Source organism: Netta rufina (assembly GCF_964035555.1).
Source record: "Netta rufina genome assembly, chromosome: 8".
In the NCBI taxonomy this organism is placed as follows: domain Eukaryota; kingdom Metazoa; phylum Chordata; class Aves; order Anseriformes; family Anatidae; genus Netta; species Netta rufina.
The window spans coordinates 3,821,561-3,842,886 of NC_140131.1; the positions used below are offsets into that span (position 1 = coordinate 3,821,561).

The window sequence follows — 21,326 nt, forward strand, 5'->3', positions numbered from 1 at the left end:
TCATATGAGAAATCTCATCTTCCAAATTGTACAAGATATTTGAAAACAAGATTAAAATCCTGGAAACAACAAAAACACCAAACTTGCTGTATATTTTGAAGTAGAATTAAAAAATATTGTTTCATCACCCATGGGAACCATCAAGAACATACTTTCCTTCAGTTCACACAGAGTTGTCTGAGATCTGTCTTACGAGTGTAAAAAGAGCAGGAAAAAGAATAATAAACTAATAAAAATCTGCCTGCTTTCTTAATTCTCCCTTAAAATCCTAAATAGCACAAGTCTAAATACTTTTCTAGCTACACTTCAGATGCCCGTCCTCACTAAGTCAAAGAGTTTCATATTCCTACAGTATTCGGTATATGTCTGAATTTCCATTACTGACATAATTTCATTCAGTGGATGATGATGCAAACACAGTGGTGGGAGGAGGGCTTCCTTCTGTGAATAGCCTCAGTGATATTATGCCCCAAAAAATGCTGCTCCTAAGAGACAGCTGTAAGACTACAAGGAGCTGAAACTGGAAGGAAGGTCCAAAGAGAGCTCTGAGTAACTCCTACAGAGGAAAAAGGCAAATACATGCTTTTGAAAATGGGAAGTCAAATTAATGTAAGAAACAACTATAAATGCAAAGTAAATTCAGCTTCCATCCCAGGCATTCAGTTACATGATGCTAACTTCGCATTGTTCCACCAGTTAAAGCTGCTAACAATCATTTTTCAGTAACATAAAAGTGCCATGGTCCTTTTTATATAATATCTTGCCATAGGTAGCACAGGCAGAGAAATGGGTAAAGAAAATGGGTACAGCAAGTGTGTGTTTGATCGCTGGAATGCCTACGAACAGTGAACTAATGGAATTACAGCCTCTCTTCAATTTCTCTGGATTAAACCAAAGGCATCCACCTTAAAAATGTGTGTGGAGGATCAGACACTTGAGCATTCCTCCTGTTAAGATGGACAACAGCTCAGGACTTGGGTCAACTTGGAACAGATGCAGACAACCTAAAGCTGAAGCTTACAGCTCCATGGCTGTTTGCCAGGCATTGAAGCAGAAAGCAATTTTCAGCATGCTCTAAAATTTACTGCACATTTCCTGCATCACCAGAATGAATGCAGAACTCTTACCAGACAAACAAAAAGATCAAGATACTTTTTAAGTGCCCTACAAAATTATCTATTGGATGTCTGCATGGCTGAGTCATGGGCATTTGCAGCTAACAATAATATATTCAGATTTTTTTCTTTTCATGGAAGAATGGGGGATTGATCCTGGAATGTTAGTTATTTTATCTGATAGGCTCTAATGAGTTCAACACAACCAAGAGCATTTCAGTTAGATGAACTCTGACATCTCTTGTCAGTCACAGATTTTACAAATGGGGGAGAATTCCAGACTGCAAAAAGGCCTTTTTGTACTGGATTGTACTTGGCCATTAGTTACAGTCAAAGAACTCCTGATTACATTTTAATCAGAATACCTTTTCACTGATCTTTTATTTTACGCATCAGGAACCAGCATCCCAAACTTCACATGCTGAAATTCACCTAAAACACTCCAGCCATGCAGGGAAAGGTATGCACCTGATAACATTGTTTTTCTGAGTGTCACTCTGACTACAAAGCACTTAGTGAATGTTAAGGTCAATAGGCATTACACTTTTTGCTTCTCCGTTTCTGTTTTCATCCTAGCTACGTACTTAAAGCCTATTTTTATCTTCCCTCCTGCAGCAATGTTATGAAGTATGGTTTGGTGTTAGAGCAAGTCAGATCGCAAATCAACTGCCTCAAATCTGAGCATTACAACGTTAGCCATGACAGCTCAACTGGTCTTAATTTGAAATACATGTATACCCAAAGCACACATCACTCAAAGTTCCTCTGAAGCCCTTCAAACTAAATTTTGTTATTTTTTCCACATCCTTTAAAGTATATTCAACTGACTCACAGGTGTGCTAAGATGTCCAATACACAGAGGCTAAGGGGAGATGAGAAGTACTGGGCAAGCCTGAGACCTCCTCTTGGAATGAACCATACCCAGGACCCTTCATCCATCAGTTCTACAAAATCACATGGAACACCATGCAGGAGCAAGGACCCAAAAACTGTCCCCTAAACTATACTGATGATAAAGACATGGACCATTTGGAAAGGGACAGTTCTACATAATGGATAACATCCAGCATGAGCATGAACAGGAAGCTCCACAGAATTCAAATAGGATGAACCTGGTAGAGGTTTTACTAGAAATGAAACACTTCTCACATAAAACACCCTCTCCAAGTGTACTGTACAGTATCCTCATCTAATTAAGTTCCTGTAAACAGTCTGAAATGAATAACTTCTATAGAATGGTTAGAATAGATTTATAAAAATTTGATAGTGAGAAACATACTGGAAATGTAATTTATACCTATTAGTTTTAAAAAATCCAAACAGTTGCTGTTTTTTTTTTTTTTCTTTTTAATTCTGTCACACTTTCTTAAGAAGTCTTTAAGGCTAAGATCCACAAATTGGACATCATGCTGGAGGACTCTCCAGAAGGCTGATTTCTAACAATATGAATTATGGAGTTTTGTTTGCACCACATCTCTGTGTTATTCAAGTATCATTAAATTTCAGGAAGTCCAGTTGTGCAGGAAGTAACATTTCATTACAATATTTTTGGCCAACCAGCAAAATACAGTTCTATATAAAGAAAGTATTTATTTTTCCAAAGACAAAGTACTTAGCCACCTAAAATAATAAAATAGTTTACACTCCTTTCCCCACACTTCCTCTAACTTACCAGTAATGTCAGCGTGCATCTGCACAAAGAGAGGGTTCTTGCTCAGCCCACCACACAGAAATAGGGTGTTGAGATGATGCCCTGCAGCCTGCATAGTTTCCAAAATATGTCTTGTTCCTAACTTCAAAAAGGGAAAAAAAAATAAAAATATATATATATATATAATAATAATAATAATAAAAAAAGAACACAACAAATGAGCACAGGAGAACAACCACAGGAACAGATCTTAAAAAACAACGTGCAGGACAATGTGTAGGACTGAAATGTGCAGATACTAAATGTCCCTAGCAGTAACCCGAGGCTGGGAAGAGATCTGTAGGGGCATGGACTCTGCTTAGCTTTATCCAGTAAACGAAATCATAATTAAGAACAATAAAAAATCAAACAGATGGCACCAAGAATTGGGAAGTACACAGGCACTACGTATCATACTACCTCCTTGGGATGGCTGAAGAAGGGAAGAGCCAGTCTACAGTGGCACAGGGAAAAGGGGCTTACAGGGAAGTACTTACAAGGGTGAAGGCAGCGATTATGAGAAGAGACAGAAACGGGCACCAGGAAAAACTGATGGCACTGATAAGCAGCTGGTGGTGACCATGAGCAGCAGAGTATAGAAAACATTTCCAGACCCAGAACTAAAGCCTACGTGGCAAAGACATTCTCACCAAAATGCCTATTTACTTTGTAAAAAAGCATCTGAAAATCACTCTCAATACGGAGATTTCAATTCTGGAGCCAAATGGCAAAACAAAAGAAAAAAATGAGGGCAAATGAAAAACCTGTATTTTCTGTCTTTTCAGCAAAAAGGAAAACCTGAAGAATTTTCTATTGGCTTAACTATTTCTCTTGGCCTTTGCCCTTAGCAAAACAAAATGTTCCATTTCATGTCTGGATTAATTGAAACATGTCTAAAATGTGAGCATATTTTTAAACTTCTCATTTAGAATTCTCCATTCTGAGAAACTCAAATTAGACGATTTCAGTGTTGTGCTCGGTAAACAATGAAAGCAAACACTTTGCCATTTAAAAAATACCTTTGCTTTTCAGGCTTGTTTTGCTTGCCTCCCACTATTCACCGAAGTCAACCCCTCTCCCTTTTTCCTCTTACAAGAACATTTTCAGTTTCTCTTTGTCTCCCCAAGTTCTCAGCTTTTTATAATACCCTGGAAGTTAATTTTGAAGTAGAAACTTGACAAAACGCCAAATTCAAGCCAAAATTTTACCCAAACTGACTGTTGGTATGAAGACTCCTCCTGGTTAAGTTTTCACAAACCATTATAACATAAAGTTTTCTTTATAACCAGGTTTTCTTTACGCTGTGATGCGAGTTCACTAAGAGGTCTGCAGCCTGCAATAAATTCCTCTTAAATAAAAGCTACTGAAAATTGAAACTAGCAGAGTTTCATCAGACTTGAGACATTTACTGTGAATGACTGGCACAACGCAGGACAGGTCTTCAAATATATTTTGGTTTTTAAGGCGAGTGGTTATGAGGAACTTCAGCAGCCGCAACACCAGCTGACTAAATCCATCACTTCCCTATTGACACAGAGGGCTAATTTCCAAATCACACAGCCGCAATTTTAATTATGGAAAAATAAACTACTCAAGAAAGAGTCTGTCTCCTCCGAACTGGCTTGACGGCCACAATTATATCTCTGATCATGTTCTCGTTGGTCTAACTGTTGCATCGTGTTTTGGGATGTATAGCTGCAAGGATATTCTCTTCCACTACTTCTGAAATTCAAATTTATGAACAACTTCTCTCACAACATACACATGCCAAAGACCCTGAGAAATGCTGTGAAAATTATTTTGTGTTTACCTGCCTGGAAAATTGTATTCACAGAGCAATTTAAATTAAAGCCAGACTTATTTCACCGTGGGGGGAACTAATTTAATCCTGGATTGGAAAAAATGCAAATTGAGGGGCTTCAAATGCAAATTTTATATAAAAAAGAAAAAAGCGTCTCCTGCTGAAAAGAAAACTAAAGATTAACATTCTGTGGGCAGGCCTACACTTTTTACAAGATTTTTGCTTGGGTTTAAAGCCTATCTTGCACCCATTGAAGACAGCTAACGGTACGGGACTGGGGCTGTCCTGAGCAAGAACTGTTTCCTTCAGCAAAACAAAGCCAAAATTCGGAGTAAAATTAAATTTCTCAGGTATCACATCAGCAGTTAGTAAATGTATCAAATGAAAACCAAGTCTACTTCTGTCTACTTTCTAGTTACCGTTTCGGTAGTGTTTACAGAAAAATCAATTTCTGTGAACTTACAATGAAAAGCAGCGTATGACCTTTTTATATTAAATCTCATGATCAATGCAATTAAGTATCAAAATGATCTACAGATGCTGAATTTTGAGTCAAACACAGTGTTCGTGTTTTACAATAAAACGTGAGTTGTATCGCACAATGAGATAATAGGTGACTTTCCCAGGATTTCCAGCAGAGAAGGTTTCCACCTCATTAGCACAGTACAATACCTGAGCACCTGTTCGATACTGGGAAGTTTTGTTTTCAGTTTCTTTCAAGGCAGTATCAGTGGCTGGCATTGTTTAAACTCTCCTACACATTCTTATTAAAATTGGGGGATTATACCAAAGCATCAGGTAAAACAAGCTAGATTTAAAAGGATCAAAACTGACAACAATCAATCCCAGACTCACGTTATTTGCTGAAGATGGAGGGTTAACACACAAGATGTACAATTCACAGTAAATTTACAGCAGCCGCCCACCCTCCATCCCAGATGGCTGACCCAGCCTAGCAAAGTTGTTGTTTAACCAGTAGAAGAGTTTGGAAGTTTTCCAAGCGAACAGAGTTTTGTCAGGAAAACTCCCCAATTCATCAAACTGTTAATGTTTTGCAAAAACACCTCAAGTTCAACAAGTTGTTTTTTTTTTAAAAAAAAAAAAAATCACAAAAAGGATGTCAAAGGAATGTCAGCTGCAGTCACCGAATGCCTAGGGATAGCACGCCTCATTGCAAATCCCCTGCACCAGTGTTTCAAAACAACTTCTTTGACCCAGGTTTACATTTCAAAATAGAATTTCTCGTGAACTGGAAATTGTGGGTTCCAGAAAGTCTCTCATCTATGGCAGAAATAAAAGTATTTCAATAAAATTACCCATCTCTGCATGTTAGCAAGTATCTATGTTCTCGTAATGATCGTCTCTCATCTGCTTTTACAGAAACACAGCCACAGACTGGAAATGCCATGTACGAGACAACTGCTTGCCTTGCAACAAGGGAGGAATGAGATCTGGTCCATTCAGTCAGGAGAGCTACCAGCTGAACCACTGACCCACTCCAACTTGCTGTGGTGCAGTTCTGGCTCATTGACCAGGCAACACAGGCAAATCCACAGATTTAGGAACAATTTGAAAGTCAGGCATCTTAGGGGAAAGCAAGTTCCACGCCCACGATGTCAACACTGCCCCTTAAATTATCAGCCTCTTTCCTCACATCTGCATCAGACACAAAGGCTCTGAATTGTCATACAAAAACTTTTTAGGGGAACACGCTCTCCACACTCTGTCTCATACAGCAGGGAGCCCTCACCAATGTGGGTAAACAGTATCTTGCTCCTTTAAGAAGTCCATTAAGTGAATTCAGCTATTATTAGAAATCTGTTTAGCAGAAGGGAATGATCGCTACAGAACATGAGACAATTCATTTATTCTTTTATGCACTTAAAATGGCTTACAGCAATGGCTTGAATCGTGGCCAAGTAGATAAGGGCAAGTTCATCCAGACCCCGAGACAATGTTAGTCCAACAACCTGTGCAAAGATCAAAAAAATAAATAAAATTACAAATCCAGCCAAGGTAAAACTCTTTATTTTCTATGGTTTCTTGTTGTAACAAGTTTAAGTGCTAATTCTAAGCCCTATTTTTGTAAGCTATACACACAATATTATGTTAAACATGTTATTCCTGATCTGGGGAAGAACCACATAAATTGCTCTTGCCCTTGCAAAGAAATAAAGAACAAACAGCATATTGTGTGGGATTAGAGATAGATTAACTCTGACAGTTTTATGTTATGACTCAGACATTGCTTGTGAATGTATTTAATGTAATAATATGAAAATGCTATTACATAAAAATAAGTTTTTAAAAGCACTTCTCCCTCTCCTTTCCAAGCACCCTAACGCTGAAAGACAATTAATAATTAAAGACCATATCTTAACCTCCTTTACTCTGACATAAATCAATATTGCACTGTAGTTACTCTGGATTAATATCAGCATAGGCAAGACCTGAGTACAGCGATAAATGTGGCAGAGAAAATGCACTGCTATTACTAATATTTGTGTAGCGCCATCATACCAAGGGAAATTCTAATTCTGCTGAAGGCTATGGCTCTTCCATAAAACAATGCAGGTATAATAGGACCACACAAATACGTAAGCTATCTGTATTTTTTAATGTTTCCCCTGTTTGTAGTTTAAAATATGTGGCAGTGCTTACAACTACCCTTTCATAGCTCAACCTCAAATACAGCAAATTTTGATGCTGGAAAGTAGCTTGAGATACTCACTTCAAGGACAAGACGACATTTTGACTTATGTTTTTGCATTAATCGCCAGGCATTTTGATACCATCCAATTATGCCCTTATGACAGCTTTCTGTTACGACCCTGCACAGTAACATCCTGGCCTGTTACCTAGCCTATCTACCACTCTGACGTTCAGTAAAAAGAAACATCCAAATGTTTAAATTGCAGCTGAAAAGCTCCCCAGCAAAGAATCTCTCTGGTTCCAGACTGCAGTGCTCTGAAAATTTCCTCATGCAGAACACAACATTTCAAGCCCCTTGAGTTCCAAAAGTAGCATTTTTAAAACCACAGAAGATTGGGTTTAGCTTTGAACAAAAACGTATGAAGCATGGTGCCTGCATATTTTTTACCATCTATGCCCATTTTTAACAAAAAGCAGAGGAGCTTTTCAGTTTCTGTTGAAATTTGCCACCCAGAAACTCTAATAAAATACCTTTACAGAACATTTATCTTCTTTAATTAAGCAATCTCTCAAGAGAACGTTTCATTCATTTCCCAGGTAGGCATACTCAAATTTGTGCTAAAATTCATCACAGCAGAGATGCAAAATCAGGTAGGGAGGTGAGGTAACAAGTGTGAGCACTGCTAGTCAGTGTTCTGAAGTATGATTCCTGGGAAAGATACTGGGAGACACACTCATTTTTAGAAAATAAATGTGGCTGTAGTGATATCTGAACTATAATGATCTCTGGTTTTCTACTGAAACATAAGCACACTTCAAAATACAGCAAGAAACCCAAATCCTATGGGATAGTTTAAATAGCTGAGGAGGAGTATGTTCAAAATCGAAAAAAAAGCTTCTTCCAGATTTTTTATTTTTTTTTTTTACCCTGTATTGACCTCTTTGCAAAGACAGGCTGTTTCTTACCATGCCCTTTAGTGTCAGATCTGTTAAGGGAGATCTGTTACCATGGAAATCTGGCCAAACATGTAAATCAACAGTGAGGAAACCCACAGGCAAGGATTTCTTAATCAGATCCAGGTGACTGTTCAAGTATGTATATATACTTTGAGCTCTAGAAGAAAAACAAGTTGGAAAAAAAGTGGGGGAGGTTATTCATCAAACATAAAACATTTGTACTACTATCAAATGCAGAAAACCCATCAAAGAATCCCAAATCCCAAAAGTAAAACAAAGGGGGAGAAAGACAAAAATCTCTGCTTGCCAAGCTCGTGGCATTGCAGAGTGCAGGCAGTGGGGATGCCTTTCTCCATGTCCGTCCAGCAGATGATCCAAATTCCTCGGGTCTGTAGGATAAGGGAAGATACTAGAAGTTTGTGATCTCGAGTTTGTACATTATCTCCTACGGGCCCCTAGTCGAGACCAAGTAGTCTGATATTTTGGGCTTTGATGCTGCTTGTCTGTAACAGAAAGGTGCTGACACTGTGAAAGAGAAAGTTGGAGAAAAGAAAGCCGAGAGTTACGCATGTTTAAAAATTTCTCCAATTAATCAATAGCACTAGGCTTTCAGCTTTCCTTTTTTAAACCATAATTATTTCAGTATGTGTTATGATTAAAATGCAGCACTAAGGGTGGAGGAGAGAAAGCAAGTGGCTGCTATTTTAGGGAGGAGCCGAACATGGGCCTAAATATGATTGTATCTAAGTTGAGATACTACACCCAGCTCCACAGCATTCACCAGACATTTTCCTGGACGACCAGAAATCTTAGGACTAACAGTGAATTCTTCAATGCTTTGGCTTGCAACAGCTCTAGTGACATTCCATTTAAAAAATGTTGCAATTATGCTCAGAATATTTTTTCAAACACTCATACTATCATAAACAGATTCGTATATATTTTTCAACTCTTTGGAAATCTCCAAGTGGGGCATTTAATTCTAGACATGTGGGTCAATAATACATCTAACCCTAATTACAATTGATTAGTCATTGTCTCATCCACTGTAGACCCAAACAGTGATAGTCATTTAGCCTCTACATGTATATTCAATCACACACTAATGAGATCCCTAAGGGAATTTGGCATATGCTTTACTAGTTTGACTTCTGACCTGCTAGCAGCTGTATATTTATACTTTGCATTCAACCATTCAGCTACATGTTTTTTCAATTATACCTTACCATGTGTATGCTATCAGAGGATATCATTCAAACTGAAGTACACTTGGAAGACATTAAAATAACTAATTCACATCATTATTCACATACTTTTAAATGTGCTTTATGTGTCTTCCTGGACCTGAATGATGATAATTTTGAGGTCACAGTCTTTTTTTTCTTTCTTTTTCCTTTCCTTTTTTTTTCCCCCTTGTGTAGAGGTGGCCTTACTTTCTACATCCCTAAAGACTGCGCTATATGCAGTATGTGTAAGGACAAAGTCATTGTATTTCCAGTCTAATCCAAGGTCTGACCATTGAGAAGAAAAAGAAAGGAAAGCTTCACTCAACCAGAAACCCACTAGAAATTCCAGCTTCCATCTGATCTCCATGCTGCTTGATTATTCTCGCAAGGGTTAGCCATTCGTGCCACTCTGACACAACCAGAACACAAGGGCTGCACAAAACAAGCTGAAATTCAGTCAGTTATGCTTAGGATCCAGATAACCTTGGAATTACACTTTTTCACACCTTTTTCTCTTTTTATCTATATATAGATGTGGGTTCGAGTCTGAGTGATTGGCAAAGTCCTTAATTTCCTGCTACTCCAGTTTCTACCAAGCCTGCAGTATTACGCCATGAGCTCTCTGAAGCTTTTTCTATCCAGTTCCAGGAGATGGTATCAGCAGCAGCTGGAGCTGGTTTGCAGAGCTAGGCACAAGCTACTGCTCTTAAAAAGGAACTATGTTGAAAGTGGAGAATAAGAAATCAATACAAGTTTGCCCGGGGTTATGTTCTTATTAGGGGCATGATTTCAAAAAGCAACAAAGTTTGGTATTTAATCTGTTTAATAATCCTGGAAGGTGTCAGCATGCATCTTTGAGGAAAAAATCTAGAAATTTTAGATTTTCAAATCTACAAAAAAGGCTACAAAAATCTACACATACAGAAAACTGCCAAATATTACGATGTTCTGCTTGAAAGATACCAGAACAGCTGACAGATATTGTGTGTTACTTCACTGCTTTTTTTTTTCAGAAGCCATTAGATGGGGAAATGGCATCAAGGAAGGAAAGCAACTTCTGTCCCAAAACGAAGCTCTTGACAAACACAGCTCAACATCAAAAGGCATATAATCATTGATGGCAAACAGTTAGACCCTTTTTCCACCAGAAGATTAGAAACTGTGATTTTAGGGAACGTAAGTATTTAAATTTTAAAGCGTAAATGATCGTGTTATTTCTTTGATTTCCTACTCTAGACTACACATACCGGATTTTACCATATGTGATGGGTAGATGTCAGACCTACACAATACATGGAGTGAAGACCAAATGTGTTATCTACACAGAAATTTCTGCAACTCAGTGAACTGCAGGGAAAAAAAAAGAAGCTTTGATGTTCACCGAGTATGTCAATTAGTTAGACCAACTGCTAAATTTACAGCTGTCCGGACAATCCTCATGTAACTCAACCCTCTCCATTTCCAGTAAAAGAAGGGAAAAGAGAACATGGGAATAGGACTGGGAGGGTTGCACAAGACTGGTCTTCAGCACAAGTGGTCATCGGGAGCCGGTTTCTGGCAAGCGCATCTAAGCCACTCACGCCCTAACAAGTTACCACAATTCAGCTGAAACAATGATAAATGCAGCATGCAAACTCTTGCTGCTGGTATATGCAAAGGAACAGAAATCTGCACAGTGTGGTTTCTGAGGCCAGCTGCTCAGCAGGCAGTTTGACACTGCTGAGCCTACTTACTCAGTGTTGGGAGCCTGAGAGGAAGGCTTGGAAGACAGGCTTGGGAAGGCAGAAGTAGGCCGCAAAAAAATTGGCACATATTTTTCACCTTGGATGTTTTTCTTTGAAGTATCCAGATAGACATGTGCTTGTCACTACAAAACCAGCTCAACTCTTCCCAGTGTTGCACCTTGCTTGGGAAGTAAAGGGAACAAGCAATTGCACGTGAAGCATGGAATTTGTTTTCTTTCAGTGACCCTTCGCAATTGCGGGACAGATAAAAATTTCTACACCAAGAATATACTAAATATAATATAATAAAAAGAGAGACTCTGAAATATTCTGCTGAGATTTCCAGGCATGTAATTTATGACCATCGTCAACAATCCTCCAAACGAGACACTATGTTCTCATTAAGTATATGACTTAATGCAAGTAAACACAGTCCGAAGTCTGGGCCAACAGTGTTCGCGAAAAGAAATGCATCACACTTGTACAGCTACTGCTATAGTCCCTGATATAAGGCTACAGTTTGTGTTCAGTATGTAGAAGGAAACAAATATGGAGAAAAATAAGTTCCTGTTTTTTGTTGATTCAAATGGAATTACCGAAATTTTACAAATATTTGAGAAGGAGAGGGAGAAAGGGGATGGCAGAATTAATAAGAAACTGGTTTACTAAGTTTGTAGCAATCAAAACGTTTCATTAGGAGTGTAATATCTGGAAAGCATTATAAAAATACATTGAACAAATTAATATTTATAAAAATTTTATAATCCTTTTAATAAAATATTACAATCTTTTTATCAATGTTCTCTTTAACAGTTTTACTTACCGCAGAAGACTCAAATCCAAAGTTATGATACCACAACCTCAGATAACATGGCTTTCTCTTCCCGATATTCTGTATTTAGTGGCCTATCCAGATCACAATCTAAACTCTTAGCACTACGAAATTAGTTGTGGTCAGTCAGTATCAGACCCCAATATAGACAAGCAGGCAACTGCATACTCATTTTTTTTTTGCAACACACATAAAATGGTTTCTCCTGGCATTAGAGACCAAACTAATTCTTTGTCTTAAGCTTGCGCTTCATACGGGGGTTCAGGAAAAATGGCCTGGAAACTAAAATTTTGGAAAAAAACACCCCACAAGCAGTCCAGATCAATCGTTATTCCAACACAGAGATACATTTGTTTCCCCATCTTCTTTTTTTAAGAACAAAGAGAATTCTAGGAAGCATGAATCTATTCCATACTGAATGAAGTCCAATAGATTTCTGGGAATTCTGGTCAAGTTCTTAGCAAACAAATAAGACACTGAACATTATAAAGCATCAAAGGGTCATCCAGAGAAACCAGGTACCTTTATCTCCCCAGGGAGGGCTGAAAGTAACTACATGAATTTTAATACATATCTTATGACCATCACTTGTCTTTTAGACCAGAGTGATAAACTGGAGATAAAAGGGAAAATTTTCTGTTTCCTTCTTTGGTCCAAGGAAGAAAAAGAAATTAAAGAGAGAATCAATTTTTCATCCAATGTGCCGAATTGTTCAGCTAAAATCTCTATGGGAGTGCTGTGAACCATATTAAAAGGAACCCAAGCCAAAATAATCTCAGAACGTTCAGATCCAACAGAAGCATCTGAACTGTCCTCATCCACTTCTAAAGCAGACCAAACTAAAATTCTACATCTCTCATATTTGCATGCTCAAGGAATCCTGGAACTCCATGCGAATCTCTCCTACAGATTAAGTTTTGACTGAAAATTTATCCTGGCTCTCTGTGTTCTATTTTTGCTGTCATGCAGGAGTTTCATACCATGGCTATACCTTCCTTCACATGACTGTTCAAAAAGTATTTAATAAACTATTTCTAATTAAGCCCTATCTCATCCATAGAGCTCCGTATGTCAAATAAAGACACATCATTAGCTCAAGATGCTCTGCTGAACAGCGCTGATGCTTCGGTTCCAAGAAATATGCTGGGTTGGATACAAAATACGCTGAAAAGGAGGAAGTTGGTGTCACCACCTAGATACCCTGAAGGTATCCGAGGGGGGGTTAAAGCTTTGAGCTCTGAGCAATCACCTGGGAAGCCTTTGTAAATACTTCCAAACCAGTATCGCTCTGTTGATTCTTGTGTTCCAGAATATGTGTAGAGCACTGCAGTTTCTCAGTGCTGGGAATAGAGTGTATCATCAGTTGGTGAGGCAGGCAAGTTACAAAGAAATAAGAACAGTGACCTGGCTGCGGCTTTTGATTGTAATTCCGGGAAGGCAACATGGCCTCGGACCACATGTTCTATCTGAAAAAGAGGAAAACAACATTTATGGAATGAATACCTCTTAAAAATTCAGTTCTGGAAACGCGCAATGCAGTTTTATAACTTTAAAAAGACGAGAGCTTCTAAATTACTTATGAGGTATTAAATCCTCATGAAGCCGATGGCAAAACTCCCACTGACATTACTGGATTCACAATTTGGCTTAAGAACAGTAAGTAAAAACAACTGTATAGCAAAAAAAGGCAACATATAAGCATATCGCTCCTGAGTCAGAACAGCAAGCTGAAAGGATGGATTTTTTTTCCTGTCCAACAATGTTTGAGAATACGTCCTCTAATCTCCCCTCTTGCTTGAGTGCATACCCTCACTGGAATTCTACCAGGAGCATCTTCTTGGCTGAAATCCCTACATCTTTCTATATCACACTGTTAAGATAAAACACAAGGTGTGTTGTCATCCTGATACATGCTCCATATGCTCATTGCAGGAAACAAAATGTTTCCCCTACAAGCAATTATTGCTATAAAAAGCTCAATACAGGCTCTGCCTATACTAAATTTTAAAACATTCCTCAACTCCAGGATGGCTATCGTTATTCACAAAACAAAGTATCAGGTAGAAGTACATGGACTTTTAAGACTAATTCAGCAGGTTTTGTGGCCTTTTTATAATATTCCATCAGAGTGACCATAAAAGCTAAGGAAGCAAAACTAGAGCTACTCAACTGCACCGACTATGTTTGGTAATACCTACTGGCAGCAAACAGCATTAGGTACCTCATTTTTCACTGTATGAGTTTAGGCCTTAACCAGTGTAGCAAAATTTTTATAATGAAGCATATACATCTGATTGTAGAAATAAAAATAACGTATGCCTGTTCCTTCTGAGATTTACATCAAAGACAAAACTCAAACATGCACATGCATTAGAAACAAAGCTTTGGCCTGATATTTGCAATATTGAATAATCTCCATAGAACACAGGAGCAGCTCATAAATTCAGAAACAAATCTATAAATAAGTATCATATGTATGTATGTGCTATGAAAAAACTTTACACAAAAATGTTACAGTAGTTATAAAGTTAGATATTTAAATGCCCTGAATTCAAGATATGGCCACATGAGGGTTGCATACAGAAACTCTTCTCTGCTATTCTTTATTTTACAGTTTGTAATGATATCATGACATCCTTCGTCTCTGTTATGCAATATCTTTCTTTCTGTAAATTTTGAAAGTCCAGTGCAAAAATCCAACTAATCAATACACAAACTTTTTTAAAGCAATCAGAGTTTTCAGTTCTTCATTTGGACTCTATGTGAACCAATGTTCAAAATCCAGCAGACTTTTTCATAGCTATATCAATAAAAAAATAATTACAGATTTTTAAAGGGAAGCATTTTAAATTCAACAGATAGCTCTAAAATAATTCACCTTTGGACATAGGCCAAGCAGTGAAAAGAATCCCAAAACATGTCCAGATGGTAAAAGCTTGAGAAAGCAGAAGCTTACAAAGACTATAGCTTTAAAATTGCAGTGATGCTGAATGTGGTCTATCCTCCATGATAGTGTGCACAGACTATTTCTTCCTGTGGCTCCCCATGTGTTTGCTGTACATACAACCTCAACAAAACCACATGAAAGATTCTAAGAATGTTTCAGTAAGATAGCTTCCCTAATATACCTAATATAATATTACTACAGTTGACTTCTGCTATGCATCCTAACAAGAATATACATTTTTCCAGCAATTTCTTAAATGACTCAGGAGCACCTTGTTCTCCAGTACTAGAATGGAATCCAATAATTGCTGAAAAATTTTGAAACGCCCTAACATAAAGCTCACAGTACATTTTCAGTGGGGAACAACCATACGCCAGCTAACAGAGAACACTGACTTGCTATATCCTCTCTAGAGCTTAGTTTAATGTCTCCACCCACTTTGGGTTAAATACATAGAGACATCTCTCAAAGTGTTCCTACAAAGTAATGCACAAGATTTTGTTTTCCTTTTGAAGTGGTTTGTCGTGAGCAGCAACTAAATTTTACTTCTGGTTGTAGCAGTAACCTGTAAAATGGGACACCTCGGCTCTAGCCCCAACTCAATCTGAAAAATTTAACACATACACATCCTACCTACTGAGAGAGTGCTGTAGCCACGAGGCTAAGGGTAGGCAGGTGCTGGGATGAGGATCGGAGGCTGGAGGGGAGGAAGAGGGCTGACTCTCCCCCTGAAGGTGTGACACTGTGCAGACAGGAATTTAAGACTCACGTGGCCAAGGACCGCACACGGGAGGGAACACCAAGTCATAGCTCACTGCTTAGGGTGTGTCTGAGCTTCCTGATCCAGGATTATTTTTGTTCCTTGTTCAGTGATTGTTTCATATGGAATGCGTAAATGCAGTGATGCCCGACTCCGCTACTTCCTGGACAGGTACTCGCATCACGAGGCTTTTTAAGAGGTAGGCAGTGTTCGGTCTGAGTAAGACAGCAATTATGCCTGCAATTTGTGAAAGGCCAAACCCACCTGTATGTTTCATGAGCTTACAGAGAACACCCGCAGGACTGGGCCCTGCTTCCTGTAGTTTCTCAACAGGATCCTGGCACCTTGCTGCTCAGGGCTGGTCAGCATTGAGCGAGCAGGGAGCCACATGGGGAGCTTTCGAAGCTTTTGGGGTTGAGCAGGCATCGAATTCTTGTTGACACTTTAGGACTCAAGCAGCCAACATTTAACCTAAATACTGTTTTACACAGCTAGACTTTCTTTAAATTTGACAGTAGTGTTTTAGTATTGAGTGCCTCCCTGGAGATAAGACAATTCACTTTTACAGGATCCACTATGTTGTTTTTTTTAAATTTTATTTTTATTGATAAATTAAATTAACCTAATACACTCAGACTCTTTGTACTCAAGGGATAGAACAGATATAGATAGGATAGCATGTCAATATATTACTACTCTGTCCATACAATACATCCTTCATTTACACTCATCAATGAATGAGTACAAATGTTCTATATAACAAAATGTGTAATTTTCTTTATCTCGAAGTCTATCTCAGCCTCCTGCTAACATAGAGAATGAATGCCTATTTGCCTCTAAAATTATATAAAAAAGTCATCACAATCATCATAAAAGGAAGACATGCCCCTAGTGCTCTGCCCCATATATAATTCCCTACTAGTATGAAAATGAACAGGCTGTAAGGACAGAGCAATCACCTTATTGTTTACTGCTTTCAGCAGCATGGGTTTTCCTATGATCTTGTAAAGATGTTTTGGGCAAAGCTCTGGCTTAATTGGCAGTGAAGCTATCCCAAATGATGACAGTTAGCTCCCATCTTGGGGTCTGTGTCTCTATGCACTTACCAGTTTTCCTGTAGCACTCTGACCTCCTTCGTTCAACCACAATCCAGGTACCATAGCAGAGAAATAAGGTCCCCAAACACCAGGCACAAAAATGGGTGTTTCACTGACCTGGAAAAGTAAGAAATAGCTTTAGTGACCCATACTACCTGTCCAAGTCCAATACTGAAAACAGTTTTTGCTTCTGCACTGAAGTTACCAATATGAGTGGAAATGTATAAGTAAAAATTTACTCTATGGAGAATATAGAGAAATATGTCATCATTGGCATCATTTTTAGACAACACAGCTGCAGCTACTGATTGCACAACTCCTATTTCTCCCACTCACACCCATTTACACAACAAGCCAAAGAAGAAACTTTCAGGAATAGGTGCTGTATTTTACATGGAGAGAGCAAATGCCTTGCTTCTCCAGAAAAACACCTTAGCTAAAATGAACATTTGGATAAAACAGTCTGTGTTAGACAGTCATCAGAAAACACAGCTAACATTATCAGTAACCAGTGTTTACAGAGCGCTCCTCCTGTATGTTTTCAGAGATGAGACTCAAGGGGGGATCCAGCACACAGAGAGGTTCCCCCACGAGCTGCCAGCTCCCAGGCAGGTGCCTTGGGTGGAAACTGAAAAACTGGCCTGGATGAAAGGGGATTTGCTTGTCCTAGCCAACAGGAAATACTTGCCTGGGTCAGCTTTAGATTCTGATGCTTAGGCTTAGCATTACATGAAATGTTCCTTCATATCTGTGAGCCCTTTCGTTAAGGCAGGTATCGAAGCACTCCCCTTCAGGAACTAATGTGCTATCCCCACATACAGAGATGGCTTCTTCCTATACAACACTTCAGTAGCTACACTGCTCAGGATGTGGGAGAGACTACTTCATTTCCTCTCTCTACTTCAGAAGATATCTATTAGCTGTTTGTAAGGTTGAAAGGCGCTTTCCTTCCCCTGCTAAACCCGTTCCACTTTCAAAAGACTAGACAGATTTTCCAGACTTACATTCCAGTCCAGAAAGAAACCATGTGAACTGCAGGAGGTTCAACAAGTCCAAGTGCAAGGTGCTGCACTTGGGTCAGGGCAATCCCAGACCTGAGGTCAGACTGGCAGAAGAAAATTCTTCACTATAAGGGTACTAAGGCTCTGGAACAGGTTGTCCAGAGAAGCTGTGGATGCCCCATCCCTGGAGGTGTTTAAGGCCAGGCTGGATGGGCCCCTGGCCAGCTTGATCTATGGGGTGGCCTCCCTGCCCATGGCAGGGGTTGGAACTAGATATTTAAGGTTCCTTCCAACCCAAACTATTCTATGATTATACGAACAGAACAATGCTTTTTTTTTTATATTTAAACCTTTGTCTTCTTTAGCAAAATTCTAGACTCCTTAAAGGATGCTTGAGGTTTGCTGTTAATTTCAATAAGGCAAGAATTTCATGTCAAAATAGTTAAGGAGCAGTAAATAAAAATTCAGCCCTGTTTCTGTTAAACTCAATGCACATTCTCCTTACATTTAAATGGGCCGAACTTTAAAGACAGTTTTTGCTAGCAACTGGGGAATATGTGCTAAGATGCAGTTTACTGGCATTTGTGCATCCCACATGTTTAGTAAATATACCAGCAGCAGGGAGGTTTCTGCACAAACAATAGTCTTCTCCAGCCACCAAACTGCATTACAGCTGATTCTTGTCATGATGTTAAAGTAGAAGAACAAAGCAATGAGAACCGGTTTCTCAAAACGTATCCTTAAAATTTCAAGCAATCCTGATTTTTCTCTGGAATGTGTCTAACAAATAGGAGAATCTTGCCCAATTCTCCCCTATCGGCTCTGGTACCCTGTCTTACTTTCGCTACAGATGTATGCGTGCACATGTGGCTGTGTGTCTGCGTAACGTTTTGGCTGACTAAACCCATTAAAGAGCAAGAATAGCTGCACTGAATTTAAAAAGGCATTTATGACTCCAAGTGGACAAAGCTACGTCAAAAACATTGCAAAGACATTTGGTTTTGTTTTGTTTTCTCTTAAAACTACAAATTAATACAGCTTGGAGTTTTCAACACCTCTATTGGGCAAGCCTTCTCTTACAATTTCAATAACAAAATGAAGTGCAACAGAAATTATTCACTAAATGTTTCTAAAATTTAAAATCTTAAAATAAGCTGATTTTTAAACCAATTCCACATCACTGACCTTACTGAGAACACTGCATAAGGTCAAAATTGCTGATTGCTGTCTGCTCTGAACCGGTGTTGGAAGTGTGCTGAGGACCCGAGCATCCTGTCTCGTTGCCCTCCTATGGCCATGGACACAACCCATCTCTCTATAGGTAGGGAATAACTTTTAGGGCAGAAGGGGCTTGCTTTTTTGAAGTGTCCTCTCAAAGTACTTTTGATCCAGTAAACTTTGCAGTACTCTATAATCTACTGTGATTTGTGAATCTAGCTCCACCGGATGTATCAGGCTTAAAATTCAACTGCTGCATAGTGTGAAAAGACCAAATATTCTATGGATATTAAAGGTACAAAGATGCTTTATGAACACATAAGAAGGCTTAATATGGATGGTACACTTAAAAAAAAATCTTTCTTCTGTCATTGCTCCACAATTTACCAAATTGTTCTGTGTCCGATAACAGTAAAAGGTTATACTGATTAAAGGACCAAAGTGCCCCTGGACCCGGCACTGGCCTGGTATTTTGGGGACTCACAGGAATTTGCCAGTATGGTTATTTCCATGCAGGCTCTTTGCAAATTACACTGAGCCTTTCCTATCATCTTCCTACTGAAGTACCATTTGTACATGTTCCAGCAAACTTTCAACACGTATGCAGAGCAAACGAGCTCTGTATTTGATGGACGTTGCTAGTGGGATACTAGGTAATCATTTTTTTTTTTCATCTGTAAGAACTCCCAACCAAAATAAAGAACATTGGCTGTCATGCTCGGATTTATTAGTCCTGTATGTGGCATCATTAAATTCCCTATTTCCTCCTTTCACTTAAAAAGTTTAATCCACATTTTGCAGACACCATGGCAGCTATCTTAATTCTGGTTTTTGATGTGCATGGTGAGAAAACCGGGAAGTAACAGACTCCCAAAACCAGGCACAACCTCTTTGAAAAGCAATAGGGTGAACATTCTTCTGCAAACACACGCGCAAGAGATAGCAAACGGTTTCCATTTCCCCTCCTTGAAATAATTTGGATGACACTTAGGTTTTTCAAGCCATGTAGCAGCTGGCATTTGTATTTTCATAATAACAAGTCTAAATTCTATTTGAGTATACATACCACTGAATCCCACTAAAACACATGACCAGACATAAGCGTAAGGTTGGAGAAATTGTGCAAAGTTTGCCGCAGAACCCAAAGTTTTAGGTTTGCCCAGTTTGCCAGACTCGGTTATTTTTATTCCACTAACACCATGTCCTTTTCATAGTTTTCTACTGCCTTCAGACATTCTTATGATGATATAGATGGATCAATGTGGTGTCATTTTTTTCCTTTAATGAGCTTAAGAAAATCCTTAATCTTTTTAGTAGAAAAACAACATCTGTTTTAGATTTATGGGCAATTGATTTTTATTTTTAAAGCAAATAAGAGATGACATCCTTCTTTGAAAGTTAAAATTTGTATTCAAAAGGAGCCTCAGATTTTCTTCCTTCTATTTAACTTAAACCCATCCTGTAACACACTCTTATTGTGAGGCATATTAACGTTTATTATTTTTTACATATAGAGAAACTGGAACACAGGGAGGGTAAAGTCACTTGCCCTCTGCTAGATGTCAGAATGCACTCTGCACAATTATTGCAGCAGGCATCTGAAGATGGGAGATGAGAAGCATTTGAACCTATTCACATTTTGAGTCATAAGCAGCATCTATAAATATTTCATTTGAAAATATTCACACAGGGACTATTGCCCCATCTATAACAATGCTTACTTACAGAAGTGTTATACTCCCTGACAAGCAATTCCTCACAATTATTCGAGCTGTGGATAGGGAAGAATTCTTTTGTGCAGGAAAAGATCACCTTTCCTCATCTCCCCAACATGTGCATTCCTACTTGCTTAGCCCTTCATTTCTGTTGAGACAAGCATTAAAACAGTTCCAAGATTTCTGTTCATTTAAATGGAAAAAGAGAAGTTCAACATCTGAAAGGGAAAAGAAGGAGGAAAAGGTTCTATCTGGGAGGATTTAACCTCAGTGTGTGCTCTACAAAAGATCATACTAATATGTAAGATATGTAAACATATAGAGCAATCAGAAACAAATGAAATGATGAATTCAGTTTAACAGTATTCAGCTGTGGTGCAACTGCCAGAAGGCACTTTTTGTTATGAATAGATCATTTGGATGAGTTACAGACCAGATTTCTACCCTGGCGTGTGCTAAGAAAATCAATGTCAAACTATCTAAGATCAGAAGGTATCACCAGCACATCTGGCAGCCCACAGAAATGAAAAATGTCTTTAAAATATATAATGGCTATATCGGACTAAGCTAAAGTATGAAAGAACCTGTTTA

At 38.6% G+C, this 21,326-nt stretch overlaps 1 protein-coding gene across 1 annotated transcript in view; it reads right to left on the bottom strand.

Moving 5' to 3' along the window:
• The window catches only part of FGGY (FGGY carbohydrate kinase domain containing), a 138,078-nt gene that overhangs the window by 29,389 nt on the left and 87,363 nt on the right, over positions 1–21,326 (bottom strand). Inside the window, exons 9-13 of the mRNA XM_084291001.1 lie at positions 16,811–16,918; positions 13,402–13,463; positions 8,225–8,372; positions 6,502–6,576; positions 2,788–2,908 (exon numbers count right to left, since the gene is read on the bottom strand). Of these exons, the coding sequence (XP_084147127.1) occupies positions 2,788–2,908; positions 6,502–6,576; positions 8,225–8,372; positions 13,402–13,463; positions 16,811–16,918 (514 nt within the window). The remainder of the gene's footprint in view (positions 1–2,787; positions 2,909–6,501; positions 6,577–8,224; positions 8,373–13,401; positions 13,464–16,810; positions 16,919–21,326) is intronic.